Source organism: Amyelois transitella, chromosome Z (assembly GCF_032362555.1).
Source record: "Amyelois transitella isolate CPQ chromosome Z, ilAmyTran1.1, whole genome shotgun sequence".
Classification (NCBI taxonomy): Eukaryota; Metazoa; Arthropoda; class Insecta; order Lepidoptera; family Pyralidae; genus Amyelois; species Amyelois transitella.
Window position 1 is genome coordinate 5,727,827 of NC_083535.1, and position 20,507 is coordinate 5,748,333.

At 34.2% G+C, this 20,507-nt stretch overlaps 1 protein-coding gene across 3 annotated transcripts in view; it reads left to right on the forward strand.

Annotated features, from left to right (window-relative positions):
* The first annotated feature begins 9,459 nt into the window (after positions 1-9,459).
* The window catches only part of LOC106133906 (dendritic arbor reduction protein 1), a 62,424-nt gene continuing 51,376 nt past the window's right edge, over positions 9,460-20,507 (forward strand). The window contains exons 1-2 of one of the 3 annotated variants that reach the window (XM_013333763.2): positions 9,460-9,595; positions 12,988-13,059. In XM_013333763.2, the coding sequence (XP_013189217.1) occupies positions 9,554-9,595; positions 12,988-13,059 (114 nt within the window). In that variant the 5' untranslated portion in view covers positions 9,460-9,553. Of the gene's footprint in view, positions 9,752-12,987; positions 13,060-20,507 lie in introns of all 3 variants that reach the window. The other 2 variants (XM_060953593.1, XM_060953592.1) reach the window with 2 other exon arrangements.

Below are 20,507 nucleotides of genomic sequence, written 5' to 3' on the forward strand. Positions count from 1 at the left end.
ATCACGCTGCAACTATTAGGAGCGAAGAAATAAAAGAAAATGTGAAAAAAAAAACGGGGAAAATTCGAGACACCAAAAAATTGTATGTATGAAAGAATTATTCTTCTAGAAATAATCAAAAAAATATTATAATATTGATCTTTATCCAAATAAATGTGTTGTTGATTAAGAGTATTTAATTGTGAACAAAATTGTCTTTGACATCACTTAATTTCAATGAACATCTTAGAAGATATAAAATTCACCCGCGCCGCATGATGTGCAAAACATGACGCTGCGAGGAAGAGAGGCCTGGGTTGCGAGGTACCTACCTACCTATCATGCCGCGCGGCTGAGATATTTTATATTTTCCATTGTGGTTTACTTTTTTGTTTCTTTGTTGTCTCTTTGAGCGTTATCTACTGAAGCAATATTCTTGAAATTTTGTGCATACATATATAACTTGCTTCCGGGGCTTCATTTCCGTGAAAATTTTAGAAAAAATGCCTGTGTCACTTCTGAAGGTCTATTCTATATATGCGTCAAATTTCGTGAAAATAAGTCCAGTAGCTTTTGAGTAGGTATATTCGTTACAAACATACAAAAATACAAATATTTTCTCTTTATTTTTTGCGCGGACAGACTGGAGAATGAAGTCGGGTACTTTTCATAAATGCCACAAAGATTAAAGTTCCTGTGAGATTAGCGACTCTTCCACGCGAACGAAGTCGCGGGCAACAGCTAGTTTTATCTATATATCTTTCTATAAGCTCAGTTTCCATGCTGGCCTGCTAGCTAGTAATCCCTTAATTAGTCAAGGAAAAGGGTAAACCTATAAAAGCTCTAAGACGTCTGCAGAAAATCTACATTCATATATGATAAAGTCGGGACTTGTGGCGTAGACAAGATCAAGAGAATTCCGAATTTAGTAACATAACATAACATAAAATCACGCCTATTTTCTGGAGGGGTAGGCAGAGACTACATCTTTCCACTTGACACGATCTCTGCATACTTCTTTATTGCATTACAAGCACGGCGGTTTCGCCTACTCTTGTACTACTTTACCTGACCCTTTAACAGGACGTCCTTAATGTGATCAAGATACGTTCGTCTAGCTCAGAAAAAAAATCAGTGACTTTATATAATTTAATAAGCCTTTATTTTGCAAATAAAAATCTATTAAAATCGATTCAATACGTAAACATTTTTTCTATGTTAAAAGGTTGAGTTGAATTCTATTCGTGTTTTAGTTTAATATCTAATTAGTTTTTTTATTGAATACACACAAATCTTATTCCTCCTAGCGTTAGTCCCAGCTACAACGTCTCTGAAGGCCGGGGTGCACATATGAGAACCTTTTCACATATTCGCGTTTAGTTCCATATCTAGGGACTGGCCGATGTGTATCAAATAATATTAACCAGACATCTCAATAAGGAAGTCTGCTGCATTAGGAGGCTCTAAGCCATTCGGTCCATATCTTTTTTCACCTACCTGCTTCCAGCCAGGTGTTCTGTCCAGTGCTAATTTAGGTATTGTGTGTGTGTGCCATGAATCTCAAATGTCAAATTCAATGTCAAAAATTGATTTGGCGTCCAGACAAAATTATCTTAGTTAACGGGTATTCTGAGTATTTTCAGAGTTGGTAATCGGCTTAGGTAGTAGTTGTCTATTCCGGTATGGGATAAATACCTACATAATAAAATAAATTGTATGGGTAGTTAATTTATAAGCTTTTATCACAGTCATAATACTCGAAGGATACTTTTAGCTGGAAGATAGAATTGAAATTTAGAGATATAAGTGGTGACAAGTTATTAGTATTCTAATGAATATCTAGTAATTATTTTTACAAAAGGAAAAATTCTCACAAACGACGATTATTTACTACTTATAATAAGAGTTAACAATTTGCACAAATATTTGGGAAATACAATTTTTCCACGTCTTTGGGCTATCCTTTTCCGGAAACCCTGAGCAAAGAAACGTTATGTAATTTAGTGCCGTAGCTCGCTTTTATTAACAAACTTAATCTAATTCAAACAATAATCTTTATTATGGACATTATGCGTTCGTAAAGTAAACGTAGTAAAGACAAATTTCGACGTCTTAAATTCTCTTGTGTTTAAGGTTAACTGGAGATTGTGCTGTGCATCAAAAGTATCTGTAACACGGGCCCTCGGCCTTTTCCGGGTTGGCCCACGTTGCTCTATAGTAGGTCAGTAGTAATTCAGGCCTCGAATCAATTCGTGGTCAATCTGTTCTCAAGATCCTTTTTTTAAGGAAATCTACTTTTATGTCACATTCATGTGACAAGTATATGGTTTTATTCAGACAATTCTTTTTTAAGCATTGCCTCTCGCAATTTTTTTCTCATTTTGCGTGTACCCGGTTGCACCCTCTACACTAATGCTTCGGGGCCCAAAGCCCACCTTTCAACTTCTCATTCTCCACTGTTACAAACTCAAACAAGTTATACTGGTTAGCCTTTCGTTGAAGTTGTAGGTTAAAATATGATAGCACATTTTTAAGCTATTTAAATTTATTTTCTAATTTCACATTGGAACAAAAATTATAAGGTCGTGCATCCAGTTTAAACCAGAACCACAAAATTCGGCAAATTTTGCAGAATATGTAAATTTTGGTAATAAAACAAAGAAACGAGAAAAGTAGCTATTGCTTGAAAAAGAAAAAAAAATCCACCCATTCTTAAAAACTATCACATTTATAATATTAGTAGGGTAGGAAGTAAAATTGGCATAATTCAAACCATACGAGTTTCGCACGCGACTGACTTTCCCCCTCCTGGATCATAGTCCTAACACCTCGGACACCTTCCCAGGAGCCGTAAAATACGTCACGAACACTATGATTAGTTAGTATGCGGAAAAGAGCATTTTATCTAATCAACGCTTTTAATATAATGATCAAAAAGCGAGTGTCAATTGACGCAAGCGCAAACGTCGTGCGTTAGTCGCCCGTCAATTGATTCTTAAGTAGATTTGATTCCAAACTATGTCCTTGTCAATATTATTTCTGTACAATATAATAGGTAATCAATTTTACAATAAAATAGTTTCCTGCTGAGTTCCGATAAAAGTGAAGACCATTTAATTGACAGACGGATATTTATGTTAAAAAAAAATATTTGTTTATTACCTTAATTGTTTAGTACTGACAGACATCTTATAACCACTTTCATTTATAATAGATATTCCCATTAATATAGTCCTTAAATTATGACCAGTATTGCAGAAGAGAGCTTGGTAGTAATTTCATTTCTAAACGTACGAAAATTCCATCATTAATAGCCATAGCCATAGCCATACGGCTAAACCTGGCTTTAGAGTCATATGTTGGCTCTGTCATTTCCCTATAAGAGACAAAGACGTGAGTATATGTATGTATATCAAGAAAAAAATTATACGAAAATCGAGTTTCGTATCTAGTTTTACTCACTTAAAATTTTAGAACATTTTATTTATGTATATGGCTATTATATTATTTATCTTTAGATAAGTATATGGTCATTATGTTCAGAGCCAGGAACCATAAAAAAATTGTACTGAATACCTCCTACATTTGTTACGTCAGCATTAAGATACACAGCATATTTTTCAACATTTTTATTAAAAAATCGTCCCCAATTGGCCGAATAATCGCGTAATAATATACTGGAGAACCATAGATAATTTTTTTAAATCGGTTGAAATGGAGAATGAACTAAATCTTAAATTTTAAATAAATCAATTAAGCACCTGACAAAAGCCATATAAATAATGATTTAATACATAAAAAGAACAAGCGAAACGTTATCGACAATAAAATTTTTGTTCGAGATTTTTGCATGACAACCTAACATCATACAAAGAAGGATACTATATTAATTGATGAAACAGATGGCTCAGTCATATAATAGTATTCGTATCTACTTATATATCTAACTACTGTAAGTGCACATGTTTAAATTATTGCTTTAGCTAAGTGATAGTCCGCTGTTGTATTCCGATGAAGGGAACCGAATAACTGGAAACTGAACAAATATTTTATTTCCCGATATTATTCTGTTTAGATTCTTTTTTAAAGAAAAATACTATATTCTCTTAGCAGCTGTTATTAATAAAAAAATGGGACATTGCGTAATACAGCCCTTTATTTTCCACTGATATAAACGAACTCAAATATAATTTAAAAACAAATAGATAAAAGAAACAATTTATGGTCTTCCACAAAAGTTTGCTTAAGGAATGATTATCGTTTTTATCAATAAAATACTTCTATAAAGTTACTATCAAAATAGAGCTTAATTTATAAAAAATCTTTTAATTGAAAAAAAAAGAAGTCTCTCGTTTTAAACGCATTTCTGTGGTGAGTACGTATAACGGCGCTGTGCTGGGCAATTGTTGCGCTGAATTAATCAGGCGTTTACGATAAAAATATGGGTATAGGTTCTTTTTAAGTTCAGAGAGGATTGGTTCAGTGGACAACGCGTGAAGAGGTATCAAACAATCTAACAAACATACTTTTGCATTTACAATATTTATACATTTTTAAAATTATTATTCCAGCGGTACATAAAACCTAATTGTGTATGAGACCCACAGTACGTACCTTTTAAAGGTGAAAGAATTTTTATGATCGGTTTAGTTTTTTCGTAAATTAGCCCTTAAAAATAAATAATCAATGTGGAGTTATTGTAAAAAACCGGGAGCCACACGGTATTTTAAAATTGGCGCCTTAGCGAATTTGTACTATTTTACGAAGATTATAATCATTGCTTGCTTCATAATTATTGTGTGCGTTATTTACACGTACAATTTCTTTCGAAAATAATTTGTTTTTATTAACCAGCTAAGATTTATGCATTAGATGGCGAAAATATTATCTAATTTAGCTTTTAAAATAAGTGATAACGTAATCGTATTGTAGCGGGAGCGATGATTCGGCTCGACCGCCACCAAAGGGAAGATCTTCCGCCAGGCTAGGTATTGTGCCTGGGGAACCGCGGCTCCGACGATGTTGAGTCGGAGGTTGTATATATAGCTCCAATCCTTGAAATCTCTGAAATCGCGATTTGGGTTCTTCGCTGCTATTGGCTGAGCGCGTCGATTTCTTCGAGATGATTGACAGTTGTTGTGTGATTTGATGTTGTTGACGAGTGGCGTAGAGATGGCGCCACAGTACTCCCCCCCAAGACCGGAGGTCTGAAGTCTTGATCTTGCTGTGCAATCTGTGCTTCAGTAGCTTGCAAGTGCCAGTTGTCTTCCAGTGAGTCGGAAGTTGCTCGAAGTCCTAGTGAGTCAGGAGTGAGCCGTTGCGTTGCTCGTAGTCTGCGGTGAGTCGAGACAGTAGAGAGCGAAGTCGACTTGTTGGCGCCGGGAGATATCGTGCAGAGCTGCCACGCTGGAGAGAAGAGCGGCCGTCGAAGAGATCCAGGCGTGGGCTGCGGTAGATGCGTCGGTCGCTGAAGTCGATGAGAGTGAGTGCGGGTGGAGACAGGACCAGGAAGCTCGTTGCGTTGGCTGCGATGGACCTGCTCCGATACCCAGTTGCTGGCTTGCTGTGAGACTGCTTGCAGAGTGAGGAGTGATGCTGAGGATTGGAGTGGATGATGATGGAGAAGGTTGCTTCCCAATCACGTCGGGGTCACCAATGTAGCGGGAGCGATGATTCGGCTCGACCGCCACCAAAGGGAAGATCTTCCGCCAGGCTAGGTATTGTGCCTGGGGAACCGCGGCTCCGACGATGTTGAGTCGGAGGTTGTATATATAGCTCCAATCCTTGAAATCTCTGAAATCGCGATTTGGGTTCTTCGCTGCTATTGGCTGAGCGCGTCGATTTCTTCGAGATGATTGACAGTTGTTGTGTGATTTGATGTTGTTGACGAGTGGCGTAGAGATGGCGCCACAGTATATATTTTTTACACGTTGTGAAGTAAATCTTACCTTATCTTAATTAATTGATATGGCAAAACTCTTGCAAAATTTAAATGAGAAAGCTAGACAATTTAAGTGACCTTAGGGACGTAAAGTATATGAAAACATAATTCAAACGAATATAATATGCATTTGAATTTAGTCATGAGACAATATCATTGGAAAATAACGGGAAAACCAACCTTCATTAGATACATCAGTCAACACAACCCATTGTATCAGACTATTTCTGAGTAAAATATTCAAGTTCAGCATCAAGTTTCTTTACTGGTGTGGTAGCGAAGAAAAGCATAGTGTGTTCGTTTTGTGTAAAAGTCAATCAACGGATACGTGAGATTCGCCTTTAAGGCAAGGGGTTAACATTCTGTCACTATCTAAATCATAGTGCCACCACGAAACCATTAATGATAATTCAGTAAGAGTTAAAAGGGTGGTGGGTGATAGATATATCTTTATGTATGTATAATATACAACGAATTGATTTAATTTACCAACCGCCAAAGGTCGACAAAGTGAAATGAACGTCAAGACCCAAAAAAGAGGATTAACCGACTTTATTTTGTTACATTTCACTTTAAGAACAGTGGTAAAGTTCGTTGATTATTTATTCAGTCATAGCGGACTAAATTAAGACTGGTTAGTTGGCCGATTTAAATGAAGTTGACGATAAAAGCTTAGTGGTAGTAAAGTTTTGTCTAAAAATTTTGCCAATTACCTAGGCGGAAATTATAATTATTATAATCATGTCACAGGAAGATGTAAGAAGTTGTGGCGACATCTCTGCGCCACAAATCACAAAAACTAAAATCACGCGACGCTATCAATCAAAATCAGCGAAATTTTTAATCGCGCAAGCAAAGAAATCCCATGTTCTCACTAGTTCGATTCAGTAGTTCGATCGTCGAACTAGTGAGAATTTTTTTTCTCATTTGTTCGACCGTCGAACTAGTGAGAATGTTTGTTCTCACTAGTTCGATCCGTTAACTTATTATTATTATTAATCGAGAAGCAAGAACATTAAGTACCGATATAATAGATATTGGTCACAAATACATACATTGTATAGGTAATTATAAAATGAAAATCTTTTAGGTATATTTTGTAGGTATAATTATTATTTAAGTATTATTATAATATAGTAAACGTCAAAATTCGACTGCAAGTAAATTAATAGTAAACAATACAAACAGTTTAAATACATAATACAAATCATTGTCATATCACCCGGAAGTCGTCCACTGGTATATTTCCTTAAATGCATCTATGCCTATAGCACTTAGGTATGTGCATAATAAGTTTAGTATTATAAATATTTAACTAAATGCCCCACCCAGAAAGAGTGTGGTCATAGTTCTGTTGTCTTATTTTGAGGGTACATGATTTTTGTTATATTTTGAGGGTAGATGTTTCGCAAAATGGTAGTATTACGCTGTTCAGCTCTGCAGTAGCAATGTTTATTTCGTGGTGCCTGTTTATTTTACTGTTTATATTTTCGGAATAATGTCTAAAGAAGTGAAATTATTAAAAAGCGGTCGTGGAAGGATTCTGCAATTAGAAGGACATCAATATTATTCTATGCGTAAATACAAAAATGGCCACAGCATTTGGCGGTGTAAAAATTATAAAAGTTTAAAATGTACCGGTTCCGTCACAATGAATATGGTAAGTCTTGGTTATTTTATATGTACATAATGATAATTGTTGTACGTATATTTACATATTATAGGTGTTGTATGTGTATTTTTATTTGTAATAGTTTTAATGTACAAGCAAAATAATTCATGAATTCCTATATTTTTTAAACATTGCTTTTGTTTAAGGACTTCACTAATAATTTACAATCAAAACCCCACTGCGGTCAATGTAATCCAGATGAAACACGAAATACAGTCAATGTTATTTTAAATAATGCTTGCGAAGAAGCAGCTACGGGAAGAGAACCAGCTCCTAGGGTCTACAACAGAGCTTTAATTACATTAAAAAATCAAGGCCTGCATTTAGCTTCTAAGAGTGTACCTGAATTTTGTGAAATGAAGTCACGCATTTACAGAAGGAGAAATAAGTTAGCACACGTAAAAAAAATAAATGCAAAGACTGTTGAGGAAGTCGAATTGGAGCATACATACAACCTCCGACACAACATCGTTGGAGACGCGACTTCCCAGACATAACACCTAGCCTTGCGGAAGATCTTCCCTTTTTGGTGGCGGTCGAGCCGAATCATCGCCCCCGCTTCAAAGTACCTTAATATTATTTTATTAATCGAATGATGTCTAAGATTAAATATAAAAATAAGTAACACTGACTGACGAGCGGATAATATTCTCAGATACGTTAGAACATTATACTATTAATTTAAGTCGACAGTAAACGATCCCCGTTAATAATAATAGTGAAGATAATAATTTGATCTCATTATGAAAGCGGTCTCGGCCAGCATAACGAATGTGCGCAGACGCAGGGCCCGGACCGGCCCTGCACTACGATGTACCACTTTCACTGCAGTCGCCTGCAGTTTCCTTGAACGCAGGTGCATCAGAATGGGATTAACAAATACTTATTACTTAGTTTTTGTCATTTACTGTGAAATTTTTATAAATAAAAAAACTTTTAAGAAGAGTTCGAGGGACCCTAACCTCCTCTTGGATAGTGGTTAAGGTCACATGGGGGACCCAGGGGTTTCCCTATGACATACGCAATTGGTTCACCGGGATGTTGCAACCTACATAATTACTATTGTTTCCCATGAGTAGGCAGAGTTGTTACGATCTCACAAAGCACTCTTGATTTCTTTTTCTGTGAGTACTTATCTATACTAATATTTTAAAGAGGTAAAGTTTTTAACTTTGTTTGTTTGTTAGGGCTAATCTTCGGAAATCTTCCGATCATGCAATTTCTTTCATCGTTAAAAATACATTACGGGTGGCAAGGATAATTATAGTACTAGGTACGTGCGAAGCCATGCCGAGTCGCTAGTGATATAAAATTTTGATACAAAATTAAGACCTAAAAGCTCTGGTTCGAAGTCGCAGGTGACCTGATGTCATACAAAATACACTACTACAACACAAGCACCAAAAACTAGGACTCCAAAGTGAGAACTAGAGATTTTAATATAAATAAAAATCAGGAAGCTGTTTTTAATACCTACATACTTATATTTGTTTTATTCGAGACATACCTAAGTGTTTAGAAGGCACTTTTAGGAAGACCTTTTAACGAATTATAAGATACGTTTATTTACTTTTAATATTTGAAATACAGACTTCTTGTTAAGTTTAACCTCCCAAACTATCAAAATAAATTTCTTTTGAAAGATGAGCATTACTTATTTATCACCCCGGCATAGGTATACATACTCAACTATCTGTTAATATGTAAACATTTATAATAAAACTCAACACTGAAACTACTCAATACAGCTGGAAAGCTATTATATACCTAGCAATCGCTAGAAAAGCAAGTCCTTGTAACATAGGAAGAAAACGGACCCTCGTTATCAGCGGTCGGGCGTAATCACTTTCATTGCACCCCGGCGCGAGGCGCGGCGTATCAGGCAGAGCGGTCCGCGCGCACAGCTGGCGCGCACGCGTGCGATGGCGAGCCTCTGATCCGCGAGACCCGGCCCGCCGCGAATGGAGCCCTGCTGTGCCATCTCCGACCTTGTGGGCGACCAGGTACGGCTCGCCATGTGCTGTGATCCAACTAGTGCCCAATTTACTAGTGCCATTTCACTGTGTTGAGTGCCTAAGGATTTTGGTGCTGAATGGTGCCAGTCCAGAGAAGCGATGCGGTTGGTTTGTTAAGTTTGCGATCGAACTTTACACTATTAGGTACATGTAAAGTGTAAATGTGTAAAGCGTAGTTTATTTGATAAAAATAGTTTCAGTTTTTACGTTATAAATAATTCGGAGAATGTCTTAAGAAAAAGTTTTCTTATGTATAAATATCAATCTATTTATCGTACATCTTTTTTAATCAAAATTTTATTTTCTAGTTAAAACTTATTTATAATATATAAAAATATTCATTACATTGCCTAAAAAGTGAAAATCATTAAATTAACATGATTTTATAGTATATATTTAATAATTATATAATTTAAAAGTTCAATTTCACTACCAAATAAATAAACTTTCTCAAAAAAACCATTAAAATAGTACGAACTTTCTTTATTTTGTAATGAAAGTCATAAATATACACTTAAGACTTAGCTTAATTTAGTTACAGACGTCTTTTTGTATGTTTTCTTCAGATATGTCGGCTAGAAATTACAATGCGTCGAGTTGCGACGGCCGACGCTGCGTCTTTTATTTACTCGCTCCATATCAAGTCTATCTTATATCTAAAACACACAACAAACATATTTTATGGAAAAATATATTAATCTATATTTTTGACTTTATAAACAAGATAAATATTGGAAATTAAAAAAGAAACAAGTACGCGTTGATTTCTATTTACCGAGGAAAAGACATCAACGCTTTTGAGAGGATGTTACTTTGGTGACTACATGGAACTTATAGACAGGGCCTATAAATCCTAGAAATTATCAAACAGTTAAAAAAAAAACAATTTGCAAACATGAGAAAATACTTAAATAAAATTAATTAATTATTTTTTACAGGAATATAATAAAATATACATACACTTTATTTTGAGCGCTAAAATTATACATATTTAAGAATACATTTTTCATATGATTAAAAATAAAATAATCTCTCAAATTGAAGTTGTTAGGTAACAATTGAAAAAAGGGATAAGTAAGTAAAAAGTTTCTCACGATCGCAAGCTTTATATACTTGGTATTGTTCATTATGTTGATAATGAATGAAAAGATGATAAGAGGACTTTAAACATATATTACCAAGATATATTTATAATATTTTATACAAACCTACCGAAATATTGGATTTTAGTATTATGTTTTACCCATGTTAAAATCCCCAAAGTCTATCCTTAGCGTAAGGCCAAGACTTTGACACCTTAAAGCAAGTACCATGCAGTGGCTACAGAAGTATTAGTGCTATACTAATTTATACGCGAAATAAATATTTATAATAATAAAACGCGATTGCAGAATTTTGCTCATGACAGGAATAAGAGAGATACTTACATAATTTATTTATTTGACTTCGACTACATACATTAAATACGACGTAAAAGAAACGAAAAGTAATGTATAAAAAATATGGATTCGTGAGCAAAAAGGGGAGATTTTTACTCAGCAGAGAGACACGACGTCAGCTTAAAAAACTATTTTTTTTTAAAATGCCCTGTATTGTGCAATAATGAACATGTAGCTATAGCTTCCATCGGATCTGGTCGATAGCTTCCATTACAATATACAGTTATACTGACAAAAGCCGCGTTACCACGATTGTTTATTACCCTCTTAACATCGGGCCCGCGTCGCTGGGTTCGTCTTCATTTTCAATGACAATTTTAACGGTAATCAATCGCTCGTAAAACCTTTATTTATACGCCAAGCTTATATTTATACAAGTTTACTAGCATATTTATGTTTAATCGATTGTTTTGAACATGATTTTTACAAAAATAAATATACAGAATTCCGGTAACTGTCTGAAATTAATTCACCAAGTTTAACGTAATGTTTTAAAATGTGGTTTAGAAACAGCTTAGTTTATAATAAATAAAGGCAATACTTAATTTATGTATCTATTTATATATAAGAACTTGCACGGATAAAGCTAAGGAATGAAAATTTGATAAAATATTTTTTATCATAAGAAGTAATTTCGGTTATACAGTATTTATGTCCACAAATAGTTATTCACTGTTAAACTGTGGGTACAGAGCTAAAAACATATGTATAAATCACCCATATAAATGTCCGAATCCTACCCTGTTAGATAACATACATATAATAGTATATATAATACATGGAATTGTGAATAAAAATTGAATAGGGAAATATTATGAAATATAACCTAGGTTACTCTGTACATATTTGCACTTTAACTTAAATGAAGGAAATATTAGAAAACGTCAAAGCTGTGTGATCATACATACTTTGAATAGCAAAGTATTAATTATTCACTAATAAACAATAAAAATATCTCTTCAAGTGGTCAAAGCGGTACAAAATTGCATAGATAAGTTTATTTATATCAAAACATGCAATGGAAGCAATGTAGCAAGCATGTTGTCATCAGAACTGAAGTCCAACGTTTAATCTTTCATCTGTATTTGAAACTGTAGTGTCATCAGAAATCTGAGTAATATCTAGTAGTACTTTTATGTATTTAGCAAACAGTTATTGCAGCCTTCTCGTAGCTAACATATGATTTTAACATTCCTTCTTGCCAAATCACTCTTGAGGCTGGTCTAAAAAGACTACTTCTACTGTCACTTTGTACACTCAGGGCACTAAGAAACCATAAATTTGTTTACTGTCTCAAATCAATGTTATAGGGATCTGAAACGGACATGGTTAGTTATCACTTTTAAGTGAAGAGGTTCGAAGTCCGTTAGTAATTTTTTCAAAAAATTTTTCTTTCTTTGTTACAAATTTGTGATAATAGAAAATATTTTTTCTAATGGATATTCTCTATTGCAAATAAAGTAGATAGGTAGCATAAATTAAATAAATAATCATAATGATTTTACTTGATTTGTTAATCTACATTAGTTCAAAGGTACGCGTATACGTTCCTGAATATAACCAATGTTTTGATATAAAACAACATAAACATTGTATCCTAAGCCTTTGGAAAAATTCAGATATACTAACAAACATACACACGGGTTGAATATAATAGCCCCTTTTTCAGTCGGTTAGAAATGTTAAAAAAAATATTTTTAGAAGAATTGCAAATAAAATAGGCACGTATTCAGCTTTTACAGAAATAATAATTCTTATAATTTAATTTTATAGCTCTCTATATTACCGAAGTTAAACGAACAACGGAGCTAGCTCCGTCAGCAACGTTAAGAACTCAAGATGTCGAGCTTGATCAGCAATTTCGTTGATGAGCTAGCATGGATCTATTACTTATAAAATATAATATGTAAATGTAACATATGTGTTTGTTAATATTTTCAGATTGTGCCGGGAGGCGGCCACTGGGGAGCGTCACCCAGCGGCGCTTTTGTCGACTCGTGGTTTCAGATGCAGGTCAGTGATTAACCATTTGCACCTACTTACTTTTAATTAAGCTATATATATTTTTAAACTGTCTACGGATTTTACATAAGAAAGAAATATGTACAAAAATACGAAGCGCATATACAGAAGTATAAGTAAGACAGGTTCTAGAAATCTGTGTTTCTAAATTCTCTGTCTTTTGACACAGGGTTAATTTATAGAGAACTACACTAATTGGAATAAAATCTTAAACGTTTATTTAATCTCAGCAGAATCAGAAACCACCAACAAAAGAAGGTATTTTATATTTTAATTCTTACTGCTCCTGATAAAATGATCAGGTTGGCTGGAAGAAATCCCACTTAGGGTAAGCCCGCCTTTGTACTGAACTGTTTTTATTTGTAATATACTCCTTTAGTGAACAATAAAGCATTTACTTACTTACTTACGTATGATCGTATGCAAAATGCCAAATCCCAATATCAAATAAAATTATTATTTATCAAATTCATAAAAGGAAAAAATTCAATACGCTATTACTAATAGTTACTAACTGACATTCGTACACAACGCGCCGACTGAATTATTTATAATTAAAATAATGTAGAAATCCATTGGCTAGTTAATAGATGGTATGTTGAATCTTAGACCTTAACGCATGGTTCCTAAAATGTTAGTTTTATTCTGCGGTAACGACCCAACCATTTTGTATGCGAGATACGAAATTGACATTGTCACGTACTATAAAACGTAAATAAAATAGCTACACACTTGCGATGGTCCTTATCTATTAAACTCGTTGGTATGTGGTCACTTGATGTTTTGAGTAGCTATGGGAAGAAATAGCTATTGATTTCATTGTATTGAACAGGAATTTACCCGGGTTAGCTCTTGATAAGGTAATAATGCCAGCGGTTAGATTTTAACGGAAAGGCTAGATAGGACTTTTGTATTTTGGCTTTTATGTTGTTAATCGAATGATGAGGTCATAACTTCGTCCTCTAAATGTAATACTAAAAAAAAGCACTTTAAACCATTGCTGAAAAAAATACTAGGGCGAATTCAATGCATTTTCACGGCATGTAAAATATATCTAGTGATCCTTATGGTATTTTTCCACCTACACTGGGAATCAGTCAAAATGCGACACGGTCAGTGCACAGCAACAATGAATACGTATTTACTAGCTTTATACATATAAACTTAACCTTATTTAGTGCTGTTCATATGGAAACATTACAAGGTAAACGTTTGATGAACATTTAAATCATTTTATAATATGCTCATCAAGCTTAATAGTTAAGTAACCCTATCGTCATTGAGTTTCATTTCATTGTCTTTTACATTAAGTTCGTTAAAAATAAAAAAAAGCTAACATTCTGCAATATAGCGAAAAAATCAAGTCGAACAGGAGGATGACAGTGCGAGAAAATTATTTTATAATCTTTGGTACGTATTATTATGCTGTGGACCCGTCAGTTCGACATTCCTCATTGTTGTTTTTATACTTACTCTAAGTCTTACATGACTTTTACTTATACATATATTTACTTTGAATATTATTATCTCTTACAGTAACAAGAACATCAACAGTAGAAAAGTCACCTTGTCACCGCTTTTGCAATAGATATGCTCCGGGGTGCATACTTGCATATTTACCTCAGCTATTGGCAACCACAAAAACTGCATTGTGTAAATCGCACGCTATTACAAATGCAATTAAATTGAGTAAAAAACTTTTCCAGCGTGGCCTAATATCTTGTTTTATATTTTAAGGCGTTGTTGTAAAGTGCATTTTTGTCTGGTCTTCTGTTTGATAAGAACATCGTTTTTAATGAATCGAATGGCCGTGACGCCGTTTCTTATCAGCACGCGAGGGGTGCTTATGTGCTCAATGACACCCCAACACGATTATTAGAGTGCAGTGGCCATGTCCGAATAAAAATTAAAAAGTATTAATGTCAGGGACAGCACAAATAAAAAACGAGAAGAAAACATAATTTTACGAACCAACAAAGAGATCAAAATAAAAAAATGTAATGAACCACGAGCAACGTACGTTTCGAAATAAAACTAATGTTTCTTACAGTATGTACCTAAGTCTACTCCATTATTCTCTAACTTGGTTATTTGTAAGTCCTCCTTATTTCTATATTCTGATTCTTCCGAATGCCTTGGCGCAATGATAACTTAATTTACGATGAAGGGAAACTTAATTTTCCTAGTAATTAAACACTCAGTGTGACGAGCATAATGATCGTATACATCAGACCACGCCACAGTTTTAACTTAAACTTTAAGTTTTCTATAGCCGATACCGCCTGGGACCATGCAGGCCATAATGTATTTTCATTTATTAAATTACAACCCAACTCACATTACAACTTTTTCACCGGCTAGTGAGTATATTATTGTCTGATGATAGGCTTCATTCCATCAAACATACCATTAATTTTTGAATACAAAAATCCATTGGAGTGTGCGAAGGAAGTCACAAGTTTGTCGTTATTACCCGGACCCACTGGTGCATGGAACGCCTTGTTGCATGCATGGTGTACGAAAAAATGCACAAATTTTTGAAAAATTTAATACTTAAAGATTATTTATAAAATATTAAAAATTGTAGAAAATATCATTGAATGGCTGTTGACAATTTAATAAAACTATCTTTTATTAAGATGAAAATTTGCACTGGTGAATGTCGCTTTCAGTATTTTCGAAACTGTTAGCTGGTTTACCCCGTTTAATGGATATAGACTATATGTATGTATGAAAATTTTGCATATAAACATATGGATCTATCTCCGTTTTTCGAGAGGACGTTGATAAAAGCACACTCTACACTACAAGCATACTCGTACTAATAAAAAGTATTGTAGGTATTCAAATTGTTAAATCATCCCACTTCATGTTATTTAGGGAAACAATCAATCATGGATTAAACATTTAAATTAAATCCTACAATTACTTAGTTGGATTTCCGGACTAATTATTAAACGGCGAGTACTCTGGACTGGCGATGTAGAGAAACAATTTAAAAATTAGCGACTCGCCCGATCCGGCGAGAGGAGTTATACGCAGTATTTGATCATGACAACAAACACGTAACTTTGCTTGCTAAAAATTTAATCTGTTTTGTCAACAACAATAAAAGATTAACTTGATTAGCAGACTTTACCACTATTCTAAGTTTTAAATGAATCGGTTTAACGTTTCAGCCGCGAAAGCATAATAGACAGGCGTTTGCGTTTATGATTTTGAAGTATTCGAAATCAAACTATGTTTATTAGATATCGGACGGTAATCACGCGTTTCGCTAGTTTTTAGTGAATCACTCAGTTCAAGAATAGCGTACTATTTTTTGCCGTCGTTGGTTTCCAGCGGTTGCGTCTAATTCCGGAAAAACGCCCATTTAGAGGCGACATAACTGCACTATTTGTCCGTACTTATAAATGCGAAAGTCTGTCTGTATATAAAGATTTCAGATAAATCGCTGGATTGGTGTTATAAATTGTGAAAAAAGGGTTGCGAGGTCAAAAATGTTATCTTTTTAGTGGAGAAAGCCATGAGTAACAAATATTGAAACCGAAACCATTATTCATTACAACTGAATTGATTTTATACTCGTAATTACTTAATTGGTTCAAGTTAACATTATTCTTCCCATTGTAAAGTTTTTATACTTATTACGTATTTATACTTATCGATGTAGTATACGATATGCCACACTTAAGAGCAAGGAGAAAAAAAACAATTACTCTTCAAACACCGTATCGCTATTAATTTAATAGAAAAACTCGTTAACTCATCTTGAATTCCGTATAAATGTGCATGAGCCTAACGCTGAATCGTATTAAGAACAATATAATAAAAAATGCTTGGTTTTTCTGCTGTCGGTACTGCGTGTAAAATAATATTAAACGCACCATTAGAGTCGCGAGCACTGTGACAATGTCCATTGTTCTCTTTCCTATTTTTGTTAATCGTCAATTTCCATTGCGGCTGTGTTGATGATGGTGCCCTGGTTCAGGCATTTGTATAAGAATCCATATATTTATGCTGATGTTATGTTGACAGCCTTAAAATAAGTTTTTATTTTGAATATATCTGTGATATACTTGGATTATTTACATATTTTTGCAAAAAAGCATGTTATCCATACATACATGCATACATATGGTCACGTCTATATCCCTTGTGGGGTAGACAGAGCCAACATGAAAAGACTGATAGGCCACGCTCAGCTATTTGGCTTAATGATAAAATGTTATATAATTTATTATTTCTTTATTAGGTACTTCTATAATTCAGCAGTGCGGTCAAGTGTTCCTTCCAAATATTTGACCATTGTGTTCATTCATTTGAATTTTATAGTCTACCTACAAGCACTAAGCCCTCGATTGATCTCTGATCTATCATCTTTGCTGTAATGATTCATCTTTGCCTTGTCCTTTTTTCTGTACATTTTTTATCGCTTTACAACAACATATGTATAACATGAATTAAGAAATAATGATCTAATCACAGCAATTTTGAGACCGGACCAAACTAATTTCTATCAATAAACTCCTGTTCACCCTTAGCTAATCAACATTACACACTCCAATGGTTTTACTCAGTTGCGTAAGCGCAAGCAAACGTAATGAGATTCATATGGGGGGGAAGGGGATCCAGTGGGAGGGGGATATAGTGACAGGATTCACGGTCCAACTATCGAATACAATGATCGCGTTCAATACGTGATCGATTATGCCATTATATGTAAGCATGTATACTAGTATTTTGAGCGGACTTTGCTGGTTATACCGACAAATTTTCTACAATTGAAAATTGTTTGTTATGACAAAATGTCTTTTTGTATAGATTGGCTTTTGGATATGCAGTTTATATGGAAGGATGGTTGGAAAAAAAGTTTTTCTGAAATTTTATCAGACATAGGACAATTTTTCCTTAAACATGACAATTTGTCTCTTCGGTTACTTTATGAATTCAAAATTTATAGGCAACGTTTTTGCATTAAACCTCGTACCTAAGAACAAAAGCACCCTGTTTTTTCCCCATGAATGTCGTTAAAAGTGTCTGAGGGAATAAGGATTTTTCCTCTACATCCTTGCATATTAAGAATCACAGAAAGGTTATTCCTATCCTATGTGTAACTTGAAACTTATCAATTTTCTTAATAATTCATTAGTTCAAGTAGAAGTAAAAAAAATACCTTGTATGAATCCATTATACCACCAATATGATAAGATCCGTTTGTAGTACGTCACTATTAATATTAGATCACAATACAAACCACAGTATTTACGTACAACATTCTTTGATAAAGAAAATCCGCACACTCCTTACCTACTTATGTTCCTATAATGTTCAAATAAAGCGCCACGTAAGTCCGCCTACAACATGTATGTCGCTGGAAACTTATCGCAGCCTATCAATAAGCAAACTAAGCTTAGCCACGTTACTTAAGGTACAACGCGAACAAACATGTCAAAAGTTTATTAGAACTGTTTAAAATAAAGTTTTCTGAGTACAATAAAAAAGTAATTCATGCTTAAGTACTCAAGTTAAATACGAATAGCGTGTCCTTTCAAAATATATTCACTTGATCGTATCATTTTGGAAATATGCTGTGATAATTTATGCGGAAAATTTTGCTAACAAAGCCTTTTCTGGCAAAGGCCCAAAGGAATTCAAATTATATGCTATGGTTAACATAACTTACATTACCAAATTAGTTTCTACCTTCATTTTTGTTCAAAATAATACCTAGTAATTACTTTTTTTCTAGTTCACTTCTGATTGAATTTGTTCAATCAGCAATAAAGAACAAAGCAAAGATAAAATCTCAGAAAATTTTCTAATAAAGAAGGTTTAAATAATTTTCCTTGCGATATTTACCTCCCATTTCCATAGCAGCAACAAATTATCGAGTATAGCATATAGGGCGAACTAATAAACGGTATCAAACAGCGTACAATTTAGCGGCAAACAACAAGTACTTATAACAAATTGGCAAAGGGTTCTAAGAAGTGCACGTAGCGGCCCTGGACGCCGTACCTATGCTACAATGTGAGCCTCGGCAGACAATCTGGGTTAGGGCGACGCGACCCCAAATCCATAGCACCTTCTCTGTCATACTACAACCGCGCGAGCGAGACAGCAAAGCCTGACCTAGAGTAGCAGGTTGGGAATCCGGAAGGTAAGAAACCGGCTTGTCGGTGCATTTTTCCATTCAATGGAAAGCTCTACGTTTACATCGCGGACCGTTGGGATTCCTTTCTGTTTTTTGGTGAATTTGCGGTTTTCATAACTCAGAGGTGACTGACACGTAAATACTCGACGGTCTTTCAGATGTTTATGGTACATGATCATTTTGTAGACAATTTTTTTTATAAATTGAGTGGATGTTCCACTGTAATGGCTGTTGCGTATTAAACTGAAATTGTTTTTCTTTTTACTGTATGGTCATTTTATATTACCTGATCCACGGTATAAAGAATATTTGTAATTTATCCAAAAAATAGGAAATTTCAGCCTTTAAGTACCGATATATTTTAAAATTATTGTAAGTATAGTGACTATAAGTAGAATAATGACTTCATTTTTAAAGTGTACATTAAGTTCATAGTTCTCGATATGGTCTGGATTTGAAATCACGGCCTGGTGATTTTAATCCAAAAATATTAAGGGAAACTCTAGAAAAAATGAACTTGCATTAAAGGCTGCCTTTTGAACTGTATATATAAATATATAAAATATAATAATTTTATTACAGCACCTTTTCAGAGATATAATATAATAATTACCTTAACCAGTAACTAAATGTAGTTTCAACTTTAATTAATTTAATCTCAATATTAAACCACCGAGGTAATTTTATGAAAAATCTAAGTTAGTTGAAGACAGGTGTTTCCACGGGAATTGTAGTTTTTACCGGTATATACTTAAATTTCACTATATCCACATATGTACGCAAAATTTCAATAAGATTAGTTCAGTAGATAACGCGTAAAGTGGTTACAAACAAACATAAAAGTGTTTAAAATATTAGTACGCCTCTTTCTCCCAGTAAAGAAGGCCGAGACTAATCTTTCCACTTGGCACGAACTCTTCATATTTCTTTTTCTTCTTCCAAATTTATCAATCTGTTAACGAAAACTCGTCGAGTTAAAGATACTTAAATATTATCTTGTTTATTTATTTCAATTTGTAAAGTGACAAGTATATGAGTTACTAGTAAGATACCTGTAATTACTCATATTATAAACTATTTACGACGTCTCGTCGGTGCTTGACTTGCCGTAGCTGTCTATCCGCCATCCATTTACCCTTTTGACCTCTATTTTCTTTCATTTGTTCCAGGAATACCCTTACCTACCTTTACCCATACCTTGTATGGGATTTTCGTAAAATGGTCGTGCCGTAAAAGGCAGCCAAACATCTTTCATCGTGTTGTCGCTGTAGTACTAAAAATG